Source organism: Lactuca serriola, chromosome 4 (assembly GCF_051521515.1).
Source record: "Lactuca serriola cultivar US96UC23 chromosome 4, Lser_US96UC23_V15, whole genome shotgun sequence".
NCBI classification, from domain to species: Eukaryota; Viridiplantae; Streptophyta; class Magnoliopsida; order Asterales; family Asteraceae; genus Lactuca; species Lactuca serriola.
Window position 1 is genome coordinate 288327423 of NC_136411.1, and position 19447 is coordinate 288346869.

At 28.4% G+C, this 19447-nt stretch overlaps 1 protein-coding gene across 1 annotated transcript; it reads right to left on the reverse strand.

Moving 5' to 3' along the window:
• Positions 1 to 15822: 15822 nt before the first annotated feature.
• On the reverse strand, positions 15823 to 18079 carry LOC145097124 (guanosine deaminase-like). The gene is made up of 5 exons (XM_079034628.1): positions 17902 to 18079; positions 17145 to 17204; positions 16619 to 16809; positions 16363 to 16467; positions 15823 to 16166 (listed from the first exon to the last, which is right to left on the reverse strand). Exons 1-5 carry the CDS (start codon positions 17930 to 17932, stop codon positions 15978 to 15980), a joined length of 576 nt encoding a protein of 191 aa, XP_078890754.1. The 5' UTR covers positions 17933 to 18079; the 3' UTR covers positions 15823 to 15977.
• Positions 18080 to 19447: the final 1368 nt, after the last annotated feature.

A 19447-nucleotide genomic window follows, 5' to 3' on the forward strand; every position in this document is an offset into this window, starting at 1 on the left:
TTGAGCAAGGTAACCGGGGATTCGGGTTAGCACGGGCACGGAAAACGAGGCAAGAACGCAAGAAAGTTGGGAGAAATTGAGCCCTTTCTTCGGAACCCTTGCATCCCTTTTATAGGGGCTGGGAACCGCCTCGGTACGCTGGGCGTACTTGAGTACGCTGGGCGTACTCGTGCGTCACGCGTGACCGGATCCTCGACTGCCTCGGAGTTCAGATGGGATGGCCTAGCTTCGCATAGGGCGCGACGTGGACGATCCGAGGCCTAGACCTCGAGTACGCTGGGCGTAACTCGGCCCGACCTGATGACTCCTCCTTCGGATAATACCAAGGTTTATTAATAAAATTTATATATTAATTATTTAATAAACTTCAATAATTCATATCTTCTTCATACGAACTCCGTTTTCGACGTTCTTTATATCCACGCGTAGGTGAGACTACGCTCTACAACTTTCGTTTAGATTCCGTCGGCAAATTTTGAAATTATTTTTATTATTTATTTTTAAAAGGTCGCGGTAAGCAAATTTCGTTAGAAATTCATAACTTCTTTATCTGACGTCTGATTTTGCCAGACTTTTTACCGTTGAAATACCATTGTCGAGACCTTCGATTCTCGTTTACGTCATTCCGGCCAACAGTCGCTCGATCTCCGTTTCGAGTTTTTAGCTGTCTGTCGCTAAGCCGAACTTGGAAAAATCATAACTTCTTTATACGAAGTCAGATTTGGGCGTTCTTTTTACGTACGATCACGGTTTAGTGACATTAAACATAGTAGGTAATTATTTAGAGACTTTTTTGGACTTTTTTTTTCGAAGTTAATTTCATTATATCAAAAGTGGTTACAATACTTGACTCTTTAGGTCATTACATAGATTTGAAATATCGGGTTGTCACAATATCTATATCTATATCTATATCTATATCTATATCTATCTATGTATCTTATAAAGCTAGCATTTTTCCTTGAACCTCATGCATTTGAAACTCCCAAGGCTATTTAACTTATATTTTTACTCAAACCATATTCATTTGAAACCTCCTATTTAAATGAATACCACTCAAAAGTCTCTTAATAATGATTAACTATTCAAATGTTTTATAACTTATATACTATGTTGAATAAGCAATTAATGGATTGTCTACTATAAAAAGGCCAATCTCTTTGATTAGAAACACAAATACAAATCACAAACAAAATTCACAAAGAAAACAAGTTTAAAGGTTTTTGTGTTGGTTTGAGGGCTTTGGACCATTTTCGAGCCATGTTATTATGTTAAAGTTTTTAATTTGTATGTTTGTTATATACTAATCCTTATATATATATATATATATATATATATATATATATATATATATATATATATATATATATATATATATTTCTTGGTTTAAGTATTCTTTTAAGACAATCATTGTATGTTGTGATTGAAATTTAAATGTAAATTAGATTAGATTCATATTATCGATCATATGTTGTGGAATGTGATATAAATAATATTTAATTAGATATTGTATATATGTTTGTGTATTTGTGTTGCTTCAAAAAAATAATTAATTAAAAATCATGGATATGTCATATTATCCATATTATCTATGTAAGTCTCTTTTAAAATGAAAATTGTCTATCTTATAACTTTATATTTTAGTATATGTTTAACATTTTAATTATAATAGTAAGTATTTTTTATAAGTTTTCTTTCACTTAATAATAATAATAATAAATGGTAAATTAGAAAAATCATGGATATTTTATATTATCCATGAAAGTTTCTTTTGAAATGTAAATTGTCAATCTTATCACTTTATTATTTAGTATATGCTTCATATTTGAGTAATAATATTTAGTGTTTCATAAAAGACTTCTTTAAATTATTAATAATAATAAGTGGTTTAAGTTAATGAACAATAATTTTAAATGATAATAACATCAAATTAAAAATTATGTAATGGTAGCTACAAATAAATTGTATTCTAAATGATCATGATTATTGGAATTAGAAAATAATCGCATAAGTAAAAAATTTAAACTAATCAATCAAAATATTTTTTATAAATAATACTAGAAAAGATAATTATATTTAATTCTATTAATGAGGAATGTGATTTAATGTTAATGAATAATATTGTTTATATATATATATATATATATATATATAGATATATATATATATATATATATATATATATATATATATATATATATATATATAATTTAGTGTAAAGATATTATGTCAAAGTTAATGTCAATAAATAACCATTTTAAACATATATTTTTCAATATTTTAACAATCTATTTTTAACCTACACCGCGCAACGCACGACAATTCGTCAAGTTTTCTATATAAAGGATGCATTTTTCCTTTCACCACATTCATTTGAAACTCTCATTCATTTTTCCTTTCACCACATTTATTTGAAACTTCCATGACTTTTCAATTTCTTTCTAATAATGATTATAAGTTGGTTAATAAGGTTAAATGAATATAAAACCTAAAGTGTAATCATATATAAACCAAATTTCAATATGAAAAGAATATATTTTCTTATACTTATAAAGTTATGTTTTTAACTTTTTAACATATTATACTTAATTTATTAGCTCTAATATGATGTTGCATGTAAACCATTATCATTTTAAAGCTACAACTTTTGAACAATTTGTATAAAATACTTCAATTGTTAATTTAAATATAACATTACATGATCAACTTAAATATAAATTTTATGTTCAACTTAAACAACCCAAATAATATTTGTAAATAGTTAAACGTGATAAATTGTATTGTCTTTCTAATAATGATTATAAGTTGGTTAATAAGGTTAAATAAGTATCAAGCCTAAATTTTAATCATAAATAAACTAAATTTCAACATTAAAAGAATATTTTTTATTTCAACTTATAAAGTTATGTCTTTAACTTTTAACAAATTATACCTAATTTATTAGATTTAATATGTGATTGTATGTGAACCATTATCAGTTTAAAGCTATAACTTTTAAACATTTTCGACAAAATACTTAAATTGTTAATTTTAATATAACATTACAAGGTTAACTTCAATATAAATTTTAGTTCCACTTAAAAAACTCAAAGAATATTTTGTGAATAGTTAAAAGTGATAAATTGTAGTGCTAAATACAAAAACTAAATTGTAATATCAATTTAACTAAAATATTTCTTAAAGATATTTTTATAATCGTTAAAAATTTTCAAATAAATAGCTTAAAATAACTTACAACAACAATAGTTAAAAATAACTCTATATAAATGATTATTGTTACCTTTAAAATCAAAAAAAAATTATTTGATGTTTTAAATAACTACAATGATTGAAATTAAAACGTCAAGCAAATAAATTTTAAAAAATTAATTAACAGTAACAACAACTATAAATAAAATTAAACCATATATTATATTTAATTTATTAGTGAGTAACCCACGGGTAGAAGTCATTCAAAAGATTGAGATTATGCTATTTTAATATATATATATATATATATATATATATATATATATATATACTATCATATAATTTAAAATAATCAATATATTATATCAACTTGGTATACAAATTATTATATCAAATTTAACAAAATTATTGTCATATTAAAAAAACATATATTTGTAAAGATTTCAACTATATAGATGCTTCCGCGCAACGCGCGGACATTCGCCTATCATTATATCATATCATATCATACTATATTATAAAGAAAACATTTTTTCTTTCACCACATTCATTTGAAACTTCCATGTATTTTTACTTTCACCATATTCATTTGAAACTCCCATAACTTTTCAATTTCTTTCTAATAATAATAATTATAAGTTGGTTAATAAGGTTAAATAAATATCAAACCTAAAGTGTAATCACATATAAAATAAATTTGAATATTACAATAATATATTTACTTCTACTTGTTAAGTGATTTTTTTAACTTTCAACATATTGTACTTAATTTATTAGTTTTAATATATTGTTGGATGTAAACCATTATCATTTTAAAGATACAATTTTGGAACAATTTATATAAAATACTTAAATTATCAGTTTGAATATAACATTACAGCGTCAACTTAAATATAAATTTTAGTTTAACTTAAACAACCCAAATAGTATTTTGTAAATAGTTAAAAGTGATTAATTGTAGTGTGTTTCTAATAATGATTATAAGTTGGTTAATAAGGTTAAATAAATATCAAACCTAAAGTGTAATCATAATATACTAAATTTCAATTTTAAAATAATATATTTACTTCTACTTATAAATTTATGTCTTTAAATTTTAACATATTATACTTAATTTATTAGATTTAATATGTTGTTGTATGTAAACCATTATCAGTTTAAAGATACAACTTTTGAACAGTTTGGACAAAATACTTAAATTGTTATTTTAAATATAACATTACAATGTCAACTTAAATATAAATTTCAGTACCACTTAAAAAGCCAAAGAATATTTTGTCTATATAGTTACAAGTGATAAATTTTAGTGATAAATGCAAAAACTAAATTGTAATCTCAATTTAACTAAAATATTTCCTAAAGATATTTTTATAATCGTTAAAAGTTTTTTAAATAACTAGCTTAAAATAACTTACAATACAATAGTGAAAAATAATTATATATAAATAATTATATTGTTACCTTTAAAAATCAAAAAAACAATGTTTGATGTTTTAAATAATTATAATGATAAAAATTAAAACATTAAGCAAATAAATTTTAAAAAATTAATTAACAACAACAACAACTATAAATAACATTAAACTATATATTATATTTAATTTGATTCATGTATAACTCGTGGGTAGAAGTTATTCAAACGATTGAGATTATGCAGTTGTAATAGATATATATATTATCATATTATTCAAAATAATCAATACATTATATGAATTTAGTATACAAATTATTATATCAAATTTAACAACAACGTTATTGCTATATTATATATATATATATATATATATATATATATATATATATATATATATATATATAAAGACTTCAACTATATAGGTGTTTCTGTGCAACGCGCGGACATTCGCCTAGTCATACATACTTATAAAGCTAGCATTTTTTCTTGAATCTCATGCATTTGAAACCCCATAAAAATTTGTAAACACCTCATGCATTTGAAACCCCCACACCCTTTCACCTTCAAAGTAATTAATCACACATAATCCCATTCCAAGAAAATCACACACTCTATAAGTTCAACACCTCATGCATTTCAAACCCCCACACCCTTTCACCTTCATTATATATGTAGTTATATTAGTACATTTTTCTTACAAAAAGTCGTCATTGGTTAAAGATATTATGATTCAAAAGTTTTCATATAGTTGAAGCATTCACGATCCAAATATGATGATTTGAAGAAATGAGTTATGTCACATCGATGGTAATTGTAATATGATTTTTTCTTTCAACCAAAACAAATGAAGCTTTTCTATTCTTTCTTTATATTAAATTTTTCATTTGACCTTTATATGTGATTTGTATGTATTACTCAATCTTGAATGTGACTCTCCAAACATCAATGTTTTGCTTGGAATATCTTTCTTATTCTTCTTTTTCAAGAAAAACATTTTGATTGCAGGTTAGTGAAGAATTGTCATCAAGTTTCTATGGTTGAATGGTGTTCAATAAAGAAAGAAGATTCAGAAAACGAATACAAGTTTTTTTTTTGTTTGAGCAAAGTAGACGAATGTTTGTTTTTTCTTTTGATTTAAACGTATATTTATGTAACATTTTTATTTATATATTCAACCACCCAATTTTTTTATTTATTTGATTGTAGTTTTTCTATTTTGATTATGTTTATTTTCTATTATTTTTTTGTTGGGTTATCCTACACAACATATTTACAAGACAATATTTAAAAGATAACATAATTTTTAACATTTGATATGTAATTATGATGACTTATCATGATATGTTCTTCATATGAAAGCTTGCATTTTTAATTTCACCACATTCATTTAAAACTCTCATGTATTTTTTTTCTTTCACCACATGCATTTTTCTTTCACCACATTCATTTGTGATTTAAATATGAAAAGTTAATATAAATGTTATAATAAATGTTTTAGTGTTTTTATGTTATTAAAAGTTGTAGTGTTTATTTTTCATATTTTTTTTATTATGCTTTGTATATATATCTTTTCTAATACAAATGTTATAATAGATGTTTTTGTAGTTTTATGTTACTAAAAGTTGTAGTTCATATTTTTGTTCATACATTTTGTTACCCGTTATATATAGATTATCATACGTTTGATATATAATTTACACAATTTTAAACGGTTTATAAAATTATCAAATAATTATATATATCACAGTGACTTAAAAATTAAAACTATAATCATCATATCATACTATATTATAAAGGAATCATTTTTTCTTTCACCACATTCATTTGAAACTCCAAACTTTTCATATTTCCATACAATATACTTCATTTATTAACTTAAATATGCTTTTAGTTGTAAACATTATCATAAATGGAAGAATTTGTGACTTATCAATATGATATACTTAATTTGTTAACTTCAATATATAGTTAAATAAATAACCTACATTAATATATCAAATAAGCTTAAAAATTTAGTGTAAAATTTAAAACCTAAAGTAAAATATCAATTAATGTTTAAAAAAAATTCAATATATATATTTTAACATAGTTAAAAGGAAAACATTAAAGATAATAATAATAAAAGAACCTAAATTGATGAATCGAATCAACTAAAAAGTGTCTAAAAACTATATTTAACAATATATTTTTAACCTGCGTCGTGCAACGCGCGAGAATTCGTCTAATATCTTATAAAGCTAGCATTTTGAATTTCACCACATTCATTTAAAACTCCCATGTATTTTTTTTTCTTTCACCACATTCATTTGAAACTCCCATGACTTTTCAATTTCTTCCTAATAATGGTTATAAGTGTAATCATATACAAATTAAATTTCATTATTAAAAGAATATCTTTACTTCTACTTATAAAGTTATGTTTTTTTAACTTTTAACATATTATACTTAATTTATTAAGTTTAATATATTGTTGGTGTAAACCATTATCATTTTAAAGCTATAACTTTTGAATAATTTGTATAAAATACTTAAATTATAAATTTAAATATAACATTATACGACCAACTTAAATATAAATTTTAGTATAACTTAAATAACCCAAATAATATTTTGTAAATAGTTAAAAAGTGATAAACTTTCTAATAATGATTATAAATTGGCTAATAAGGTTAAATAAATATCAAACCTAAATTGTACTAATAAAGAAACTAAATTTCAATTTTAAAATAACATTTTTACTTCTACTTATAAAGTTATGTCTTTAATTTTTAACAGATTATACTTAATTTATTAGATTAAGACGTTGTTGTATGTAACACCATTATCAATTTAAAGCTAAAACTTTTGAACAGTTTGGACAAGATACTTAAACTATTAATTTAAACATAACATTACAATGTCAAATTAAATATAAATTTCAATTCCACTTAAAACCCAATGAATATTTTTTGAATAGTTAAAAATGATAAATTGTAGTGCTAAATGCAAAAACTAAATTATAATCTCAATTCAACTAAAATGTTTCCTAAAGATATTTTTATAATCGTTAAAAAATTTCAAATAAGTAGCTTAAAATAATTTATAATAACAATAGTTAAAAATAACTCTAGATAAATGATTATATTGTTACTTTTAAAATCAAAAAACAATGTTTGATGTTTTAAATAATTATAATTATAGAAATTAAAATGTTAAGAAAATAAATTTAAAAAATTAATTAAAAATAACAAAAACTATAAATAACATTAAGCCATATATTATATTTAATGTTATTCATGAGTAACTCGCGGGTAGAAGTCATTCAAACGATTGAGATTATACAATTATAATAGATGTATATATTATCATATAATTCAAAATAATCAACATATTATAAAAAATTTCAAATAAGTAGCTTAAAATAACTTATAATAAAAATAGTTAAAAATAACTCTAGATAAATGATTATATTGTTACTTTTAAAATCAAGAAACAATGTTTGATGTTTTAAATAATTATAATTATAAAAACTAAAATGTTAAGAAAATAAATTTTAAAAACTTAATTAACAATAACGAAAACCATAAATAACATTAAGCCATATATTATATTTAATTTTATTCATGAGTAACTCGCAGGTAGAAGTAATTCAAACGGTTGAGATTAGACAATTATAATAGATGTATATATTATCATATAATTCAAAATAATTAGCATAATATATCATTTTAGTATACGGATTATTATATCAAATTTAACAACAACATTATTGTTATATTAAAAAAACATATATTTGTAAAGATTTCAACTATATAGGTGTTTCTACGCAACGCGCGGTCATTCGTCTAGTATCTTATAATAGACGCATTTTTCTAAGCACCACATTGATTTGAAACTCCTTTGTCTTTTCATATTCTCAAATGACTTTTCAAATGTTTTCTAAGTAATTGATTTAACATTAAACACCAAACATGCTATATAAACTCTTACATGTAAGAAGGATGTCATAAGAAAATGAAAAGAAAAAATTTCAATAGACACAATTCTTTTAGAACGTATTTGCAGTGATGATGTTCCTAAAAGAGCTATACAAGTTAAGGTTGGGGATGAATGTATCATTTTTACTCATAGATTGATCGTGTTATGTTTTTTTTCTAGTAGTATAAATGAGACCATTCAAAATCAATTGTTTAGAGATATTTTATTTTCTCAAACTATACCATTCAAAATCATATGTTTAGAGATATTTATTTTCTCAAACCATAATGATTTGAAACCTACATAACTTTTTATATTCCTTAATTAATAACATTTATAATATTTATAAATTTCCAATAATTTTTTGCATTCTCTTATTATATATGTAGTTATATTAGTACTTTTTTCTTACAAAAAGTCGTCATTTGGTTGAATATATTGTGATTCAAAAGTTTTCATGTAGTTGAAGCATTCACGATCCAAATATGATGATTTAAAGAAATGGGTTATGTCGCATCGATGGTAATTGTAATATGATTTTTTCTTTCAACCAAAAAAATGAATCTTTTTCTATTCTTTCTTTATATTCAGTTTCTCATTTTATCTTTATATGTAATTTGTGTGTATTACTCAATCTTGAATGTGACCCTCCAAACATCAATGTTTTGCTTGGAATATCTTTCTGATTCTTCTTTTTCAAGAAAAACATTTTGATTGCAAGTTAGTGAAGAATTGTCAATAAGTTTCTATGGTTGAATGGTGTTAAATGAAAAAAAAAAGATTCAGAAAACGGATATAGGTTTTCTTTTGTTTGAGCAAACTAGACGAATGTTAGTTTTTCCTTTTGATTTAAATGTATATTTATGTAACATTTTTATTTATATATTCAACCACCCAATGTTCTTATTTATTTGATTGTAGTTTTTCTATTTTGATTATGTTTATTTTTGTTGAATCAAGAAAGTGACCCCCTTAAACCTCTCAATCCGAAGTCTACTTCTCTACCACAACGGATCTTTTGCTACCGCAACCTCAAGTGAAGAAGTCATCCGCAACGACCTCATCCGCAACAAAGACTAGTTATTTTGTTTCTTAACTTATACGTTTACATTGTATTATCCAATGTGCCTTGCATGGAAAATTTATCAGAAACTTAGTCTTTGTTTATTCTCCATGTAATTTCTCGAGACTCTATAAATAATTAAATAGAGATCTATACTTCTGAATGAAAACATATCTTATCTCTCAATTACATCTCTCCATTCTCTTAATATCTGAATCTCTCTCTGAATTCTTACCTTCTTATTCTCAAGATCTTACTGAACTTACTCTCAAATACATTAAGATCAAAATCTCATATCTCCTTCGGAGCAAGTCCTTGTGACTTCACTCACTTTAAGCTGATCACATAAATTAACTCGGTTTGAATGCAAACTTTGCTAAGAATCAGCTTAGTGTTTACTTGATATATAACTTGTTGTCATTTACATTTCCTTTAGTTTTCGCAATTACATTTCCGCAACTAACAACTCTAAAAATCCTAACTTCTTATTCTTGTTGAGCTTAATGATCCTTTGAGATTAACTTCATTCCGCAACATATAACTTGTACTAATTTTTGTTCAAGTGTCTCAAAAGTTTTTCTCTCAACAATTGGTATCAGAGCCAAAGTGGTTGCTTTTTAAACAAAACTCTGATTTTGAAAAGCCTTCTATACCACTAAAGCTTATTTTCTAAAAAAACTCAAAACAAAAAAGGAAAAATGGCACAAGCATTATCATTAAACGATTCCAACATTGTTGGTGGTTCTAATCGAGCCCTAATACTTGTCGCAAATGAGTATCATCACTAGTCCCAAAGGATGGAGAGGAATCTGAAAAGTATTGGACGAGATGTGTGGAGATCCAGAGAAGAACAACCTCATGTTCCCATTCTTACTCCAGTTCAAGCCGATGGTTCCCAAGCCATACTAGGAGGAGGTCAAGCTGCAATGAACCGTCCCACAAAAGATCATCTTGATAAGATGGAAAGTGGTGCAATTGCTTTCTATGAAATCTCATGCGGAGTTGCTCCTAACAACTTCGACATTATCATCAATTTCAAGTCATCCAAAGAAATCTGGTATGTCCTCAAGAACTTGTATGAAGGTTCTGAGCAAGCTCAAGATAAGAAGCTCACCACCGCACTCAACGAGTTCAACAACTTCAAAGCTCATGCTGGTGAAAGTCTGGAAGACTACTTCAAAAGATTCAACCTGATTGCCACAAAGTTGTCAGATGTTGGCACCGTCCAATGTAATCACGAAACAAACCTTCAGTTTCTCAATGGTTTGGGTAAACACTGGATTACGTAAAAAATGATAGTCCAAGGAGATAGAAAGATCCACTCATTATCTCTCTTCAAGTTATATGGTGAACTTCAAGCACAAGATTCAATTGTGCTAAAAGACTGTGCAGACTTCGGAGGACCAATTGCTCTCATAGCTCAAACCCCTCCAAACAAAAACATCCAACCTTACTCTCCCTCGTATGACAATCCACCGCAGTTATACGAAGATGATTCAGAATATGATGATGAAGAATTCCAAAATGGTATTGCCCTAGTTAGCCAATAGTTTAACAGGCTACCATCCTCATCATTTCGTAAAAACCAGCAGTTCTCTAAACCTCCCTTTAACCGTAACTTCAATCCACAGACCAATCATTCTCGTTATCCCAAAAATCCTCACCCCACTCACCAGTCTCTATAATCCAACAACACTCATCAATCCAAGGAGGCAATGCAGCTTGTCAAGCCAATTGACTCCGGTACCTCAACCGAAGACAAAAATGATGTTATTATTTGTCACAAATGCAACAAAGAAAACCACTTTGCAAAAGATTTTAAAGCCAATGTGGTGAAGGACAGGGCATTTTATCTTAGAATGGCTCAAGAGATGGAAGAAAAGGAAAAGGCAAGGGCATACGTGGCCTAAGTTAAGAGGGATCATCAAGTTTAGTCTTCAGGAGATGAAGATGAAGATTTTAACAACATCAAGGGCAAGGGAAAAATTTGCATGATGGCAACTGCTGATGAGGATGGGTCAACCAAGCTGGAGAAAAACTATTGCTACATGGAAAAAGATGAAACTCTTAGCATCATTGAACAAGTAAAACTCATGATCCAATCTAATAATTATAGCATGCATGATTGTCAACCATTCTTAGACAACCTTAATGCCACTTGTGTTGCCGTCCTTTCAGACTATAACAAGGCCCTAGATGAGAAGAACATAGCGTCCCAAGAAATGTTTCATGTGATAGGACGACTAGAAGATAAAAGACTCAAAGTTGCCATGTTAGAAAAGGATTTAGTGTTAGAGAAGGATTCCAGAATGTTGTGTGAAACTCAGTTAGGAATAGCTTTGAATCAAAGGGATCTAGCCGAAAAGGAAAATGTACACTTAAATCTTTTAATTGAAATGTTGTTTAATGAAAGTGAAGCTATTGAAAATATTGTGAATAATGAGACCATAGATAACACATATAATTGGGGTTGTTCCAATGGGTATTCCACCGCAAAGGATTCATCACCCCGATTTAACAAAGACCGTCCCTATGTCCCTCTGGATCGAGAGTTTCATTTCCCAGTCAATGAGAAAACATTCCCCGAAGACATTAAAGCCCACTTCGATAGACTTCATAATCTGAGCAATAATTGTGTCATTGAGTAAATTCTTCCTGAAACCTCGGATCATTCATGTGATCAAATACCCATCATTGGCACAATTTATCGCAATTCTCAGACTTTAATTGTTGATGAAGAAATTCTTATGGAAGGACCGGGTGAAACTGTAAATTTTACATCTTCATCATCAGACCGCAGTCCCATTCTCTGCAGTCTCAGACCTCAGTTGTCCAAACTGCCTTCCATAAAATGTCCATCTAAGGAACCATATTTGACTTACTTTGCGGTAGTTCAGTCTTCCTTACCACAAACCGAAGTCAAAAGCACAGTGACAATTCAACCCATTCTTCATGAGTTACCCATAGAAATTTTTGAATATGGTCAATGTTCACAAAGTCCAAAGTCTTCTAGTTTAGAGACTCGAGTCCACTATTTCAAAAACAATCAAAGTTTTCAAAGAAACTGCAGTTGAACACTACTGACTGCAGTTCTCCAAAAACTCGTGCAAAACTAGCTTTCAAAGAGGAACTTAGATCTCGTGGTAAAAAGCTGGAAAAAAATTTCAAAAACAAAAAACAAACCAAAGTTTCAAACCAAAAGAGTCCTGAAAAACATGTCTCAGATCAATTTTTGAAAAAAACTGTAGTTTAGGTTTTAGACAAAAAGGAATGTACAGTACCAAAAAAATTTCGAACTCATCTGACAAATCCCAAAAGAAAGTTAAGTCTTTTCGAAGGTATCATTTTCAAATCTATTCCTTGAACGACCCAAAGTGGAAAAGGATTTTACCAACTCCTACACCTTTTAAGTCACATCAAGTTTTCAAAAGAACACAACCTAGGAGACCTTTATGTGCTCACACTTTCTTAAATCCCAAGGGCATCTCAGTCAAAACTTTCAGAACTCACTCTTGGATTGGTCATAAGACTCACACCACACCCTCCGGACATCTGACCAAGTACAGTGTCTAGATGAATGATAAAAATCTTTCCTTTGGATTTTATCATCAGAAAAGGTCATTTCAAGTCCAACCTTGTAACTTTCCAAAATCTCGTAACTTTCCAAAACCTCGTAACACTACAAAAGTTCACAAACACCTAGGTCTAGGTCTCAAGATTGACACGAAACCTGTTCCTACGATCCCTGCTCATGCATCTAAGAAGAATAATTCACTTGTAACCCCGGGCTCGAAACTTGTTTGATCTATTACATGTATGATGTGTTTTGGTATGTGGTATTTTGGGGAACTCACTAAGCTTTGTACTTATAGTTTGTTTATGGTTTCACGTACTTCTGGTTTAAAAGGGAAGGGTCTGTCTTGACCGCAGCGCATACACCCATGTTTTGCTGCAACCTTATGATTTTGGGATTGTACTCTGAGAACTGTTTTTATAAAATATCTCTAAGTGTTTGAGTAAAGGATAAATTGGTGTTTTTAATTGTATTAAAAATAAAATTTTTACCTTGATATTTTGGGATGTTACACAATAGATAGTTATAAAATAATTACCAACCATATATATATATATATATATATATATATATATATATATATATATATATATATATGTCATGAGGTTTAATAGAGAACCATTATTATCAAGGAATCAAAGAACCAATAGTGAGCGTCAGAAATCATAATGATCAACGACCTAATGGATGTACACTTCATAGAGGCAGTTTCACCTTGACACTGGACACACATACATCAGATTATACCATAAAACCCACATATTTACCAAAAAAACTCACCTTTTTTCGTTTAACTTTTTTTAAGCCATATTTTTTATCAAAAAAACCCGAATATACCATTGTTCACGATTTTTTATCATCTTTCCATAGAGATCAATGTTAATATATAAAAAAAACATTTTTTTCCCGAAAATCTCAATTTTTTGTCCTTTATTAATAAACATCAACATTGATTAAGAAAAACAACTTGATCAATTCAGATTCACACTGTTAATCTAAAATATAAATATTTCAATTTTAACATTCACAATGTGAATCTGACTTAGTATTTCAACTCTTTGACTATTCATAAATTAAATGAAAATTACATATGAATCGAAAGATATTTTCATGTAGTTTCATGATATTTTAACAAATGGGCATATTCATAAAAAAAATAAAAAAATAAGAATTATATTTAGAATCCCTTTTCGTTAGAGTTGTGATTAGTTGTAAATTAGTTTAGTAAAATCAATAAATGGATATGTTCACATTGTGAGTATGAATTGTATATAATTTCATTTTCAGAATTCACAATGTGAATCTGACTAACTATTATGCACACTGTGAATCTGAGCAGATTTACAATGTAAATCTGAATTAAAATTTCGATTTTTTTTAAACATTAATATGAATATATGTTTAAAGAGTACCAAAAAATATGAATTTTGTTATATTTATTAATTTTTTTCAATAAAAAATAGACATTTTAAAAAAAAAAAAAACAAATAAAATGAAGTGAGTTTTTTTTTTTTTTAAAAGTTCATTTTTTATATGTCAATACAGGTTTCTATAGAAAGAGGACGAAAAATCATGGACAATAGTATATTCGCTTTTTTTTTTCGATAAAAACATGGCCTACAAAAAATTAAACTAAAAAAATGTGTGTTTTACTATAATCCAGTGTATGTATGTACATTCATTGTAAAAGTTTACAACCCTTCATTTTGCCGTTGATCACTTTAAATTCCGATGATTTGGATTGGTTCTTTGGTTCGTTGATTAGTAATGGCTTCTATTGAATTTTTGTCTGGTATATATATATATATATATATATATATATATATATATATATATATATATATATATATATACACACACACACACACATCCCCATTTTTTTTATTTGGGGATTCCCATCACCGTCTCCATCCTCGGTCAACTTGGGGATTCTCCAATCAAAACGTTTGTAGGTTTCGGGTTCACTATCGGGTATAGGTTTTTCGCATCCCTAACCGTAATATCATAAAAAGCATTAAAAATGTACTATTTTCAAAATTGAGTTTTCATTAGCCATAGGGTAAAACATATATTTTTTTAATTTTTATTAAAGAAAATCAGAATTACTTCCTAGAAAAGTGTGGGTTTTCTAGGTCAAAATAGTGAGGTTTTTACTTTTTACCCACTTTGTTCTATTTGTTGTAAATATCCTCAATTTCCATCCTGACCATCTCCATGTAAAAACTATTAAGCAAAGTATAGGGTCCATTTTAGGTAATTTATTCTCTATGTTAGAAGCGTAAACATGGAAACTTATGTGGTGTTTGTTTTTTATTTATAAGCTCTTTTAATCTTTTATGTTTAGAACCTCTTTTAACATTTTATGTCTACACGTCCTCCATTTTCATCTCCGGAGACAGGTGACCAATCTGTATAAGTTTTTTTTTTTCATAATCTTTTGTTTCTATTTTCACTCTTTGTTTGGATTTTTTTTAGTGCTTTATATATATAGTTGTAAAAACGTGCCATATTAGAGATCGAGGGCAAAATGGTAATAATGATACTGCTATGAAATGTGGCAGTTTATCTATCTCTCACTTCTAAACAGGAGTAAAATAGTTTGTCTACCGATTTAGGCACACTATGTAACCTGTTAAACCTTTTTGAATTTGAAATTAGTTCATGAAAACAATTACATATAGATATAGTGTTTAATGAAAAGGAAGTTAAGATTCTGTAATCAATTGTTGAGAACAATGGAGAAATAATAATAATAATAATAATGTTGAAAATGTATGAAATCAATACATGGAGAATTTGGCTTTGGTGTTTTCAAATACTTGTTCAGCAATAACTGCTCCATTTCCATCTGCTTTTTTAATCTCCATATGAGCCTTTTGATAAAATCCAGTGCCTCTTAATGCATCTGCAATGAAATCATCAAACCCAATTGCAATTGCTGCTTCCGCTTTTGCCCCATAAACCAACCTCTGCATTCACACAAATAAACTAAATAACGAATCTTTTTTTAGATTAGAGGGGTAAAATGGTCATTTACACTCGTTGTTCACGCAGAACGTAAAAGCTTGTTACAAAAGGGACAGATTTGTTTATAGTGTCGTAACTTTACTCTCATTTTAAGATAAAAGGGTAAAGATGTCATTTAGATTAGAGAGGAAACTGCACCTTGATTCTTGAAAGATGAATGGCACCAAAGCACATAGGACATGGCTCACAAGAGGCATAAATCTCACAATCAGAGAGCTCAATTTGGTTGAGTTTTTTACATGCCTGAAATACACGGTGTAAAAATATATAAGTAAAAAAAAATAGAATATACACAAACAGTTATCAAACAGACAGTTATTTTTTATTCATTGGACAGAAGGAGGGTATAATGGTCATTTACTATTATTCATTGGTAAAAATGAGTCTAACTAACCTCTCTTATTGCTGTAACTTCAGCATGAGCAGTTGGATCTGTGTGTTTTAAAACCATGTTATGACAACTCACAACAATCTCATCTTTGCAAACAACCACTGCACCAAATGGGCCTCCATCTCCATTATCTACTCCTTTGTAAGCTTCTTCAACAGCTTTTGTCAAGAATTTGTGATCTCTATCCTGTACAGCTGCTTGACAATTACCAAATACACACTTGACAACAATTACACTAAAAAAGAAAATATTTAAAACCCCCTTTTAAAGCTTCAAAAGCATGGATATTCAGAATGCCTCATAATATATGCAGAGTCTTTTATGTTTAATTCACAAGACTTTCTTCAATCTCAAATTGTGTTTTAGACATGCTTCTATTAACATGACTATGAGTCAATTGTTGCAATTTGTTGTGCACCAAAGAAGGGTATAATAGTAATAACAAAATAAAGATATATAAGAGCATCTATGTGAAATCAAATGCAAGTGACTAAATAAAAAAATTGAGTAGCAGTGGATCTTATCTAACCTTGCTGGTGGCCAGAAAAAGCTGAAGCAACAGATATGGCTCCGTCTTTAGTTTCAACAACTGTTTAACAGAAAAAAGAAGAAAAAAAACGTGAGTATGAGCATCCATAGAATGGAGTAGATGAATATAAGAAGATCATGGGGAAAAAAGCTATGTATAAGGTAAGCGGAGGCCAAAAAACTCAACAACAGAAGTTTTCTAATTAGTTGATTCGCTTCTTTGATTCAAGTAGTTCCTAATAGTTTCCAAAATTTTGATATGTCTCCTTGTAACACGATATCGATCCAATTAGGCCTCTAACTGATGATGCGAAAAGAATTGAGACAGATCTCAGAAACGTATGAATAAATTCAGAACAAACACGCTGACAAAGCAATGAAAATGCAAAAAACCCCCAACTACTACGATCTGGTGTTAAAGTTCATTCACATACATTTAACTTCCTAAATAAGGAGATCAAGTTACCGAAGAAGAAAGCATATATATACTTACGGAAGCATCTGAACCCTAAATCCTCAACTTAATTCCTAATAGACAATCAGAGCAGATGTCACGGAATATGGATCTCATAAAGTAAATACAACCTAAATTATCGATCACATAGATAAGAATCAAGGAATTACTTCCATAACCCCAAATAAATTAAACTATACGAGATAATTTCATGTGAATTGAAGATCGGAAGATCCCGATGAACATAGCATGATGTGAACTACTGAAGGTAGATGAAGCATGGGCATTTGAAAGAGATACTTACTGTTAGCTTCCTCCATGATGGAATTTGACATGAAATGATTAGGTTTTGAATCGAAGGAACAAAGGGGTTGCTTTTGGACTTTGGTTTAGTTGAAGAAGATTTGGTGGTAGTTGAAAAGATGAAAACAAAGAGAGGGAAATAGACACAGTTGGTTCCGAGGAAACGGTGCACGTGCAGATTAAGCGGCGTAAAATAACAACTATCGGAAACTACTTTATATTATATACTCCACTAGTTAATTAAAATAATAAAATAAATATAAAGGATAAAATATTTGAAAATATTAAACTTATAAGAAAATAAATAATAATAATAATGAATTAGTATAATGAAATTGTTTTTATCTTTTAAATTTAAATAAATAAAAAAAACTAATAAGCTTTAATTTTGAGAATTTTGAAATTAAAAGATTAGTAAAATAGAAAAACTTATAAAATGACACATGAAAAGAAAATTAATTCAAAATAACCACAAAATGATATTTGACAAATTGAACAAGAGTGGCAAATGACAAAAAAAAAATTCATTTGCTAGAGATGATGATTTATTTATTATATTATATAGACAAAACTACAAAAATGGTCCTTGTGGTATTTGTTTTTTATGAGGTTTAGTCCAAACCTCTATTTTTTTTGGTTTGATAGTATTTTTGGTCATGTTTATATGTGGAAATGGTCCCTTTGAAAATTGAAACGACTAAAGTGCATCTTGATATATTTTTTATGTTTTTTTTCTATTTAATTTAATGTTTTATTAATAATAAAATGGGGCCCACCCCCCCTCTCTCTCTCTCCTAAGAAAACCAACACAGTTCTGCTCAGAAAACACACATAGGAATTCAAACACGCAGTTGGACCTAAATCTTTCTTGACTGTGAATGTCACCGGAGTTTCCACCGGAGAGAGGTAGAAGACGAGACTACTTCACAAATTCCTTTGACACATAATCAACCACCTCCGATAATTACTTTACATCCCCATATCACCATTTTCAGACCACAACCGAAGTTTCAACCGTCGTGGCTCACCATAGTCGAATCGTCACCGACCCCCGTTGCCACTTCTCCATCACTCTCTCTCACATGTCTGCTCAGATCTGTTTGTAACATGCCAACGGATAAACCAAATCAGATTCGTCTGTAACATCCCTTTCTCACCATTGTCGGACCTTCACTGCAACCAACCCTAATCAAACCCAAAATTGATGTCAGATCCAACATTTGAGGATAAACACACATGTATACATACACACCAAATCATACCAAAAAACTCTCTCACTGCTCCTCCTGATGAAGATTTGTTATATGCAAGTAAATAATATATCTTCAAGAGCGTTCATGATCAGATCACTTTCGAGATATCATGTAAGATATCGAGCTCCAAAGCTGCTCTCGTATCCACTCCTGCAACACTAGATGTATCTACTCCTAAAACCCAGATACTAACATCAACCGTACTTTTAACTTGAACGATCAAAACGGTAAGGGTGCTACATATCCACATCCATATCCACATCCCAACAGTTTAGAGAAGAAAGTACCTCGATC

Excerpts from the sequence above, each read along its gene's own strand:
- LOC145097124 (XM_079034628.1), bottom strand. The coding sequence starts at position 17,932 with ATGTCAAATTCCATCATGGAGGAAGCTAACA. Across the intron at positions 17,205-17,901 it reads CATCATGGAGGAAGCTAACA|TTGTTGAAACTAAAGACGGA; the intron begins GTAAGTATCTCT and ends TCTGTTAAACAG. Across the intron at positions 16,167-16,362 it reads TTCATCTTTCAAGAATCAAG|AGGTTGGTTTATGGGGCAAA; the intron begins GTGCAGTTTCCT and ends GTGTGAATGCAG.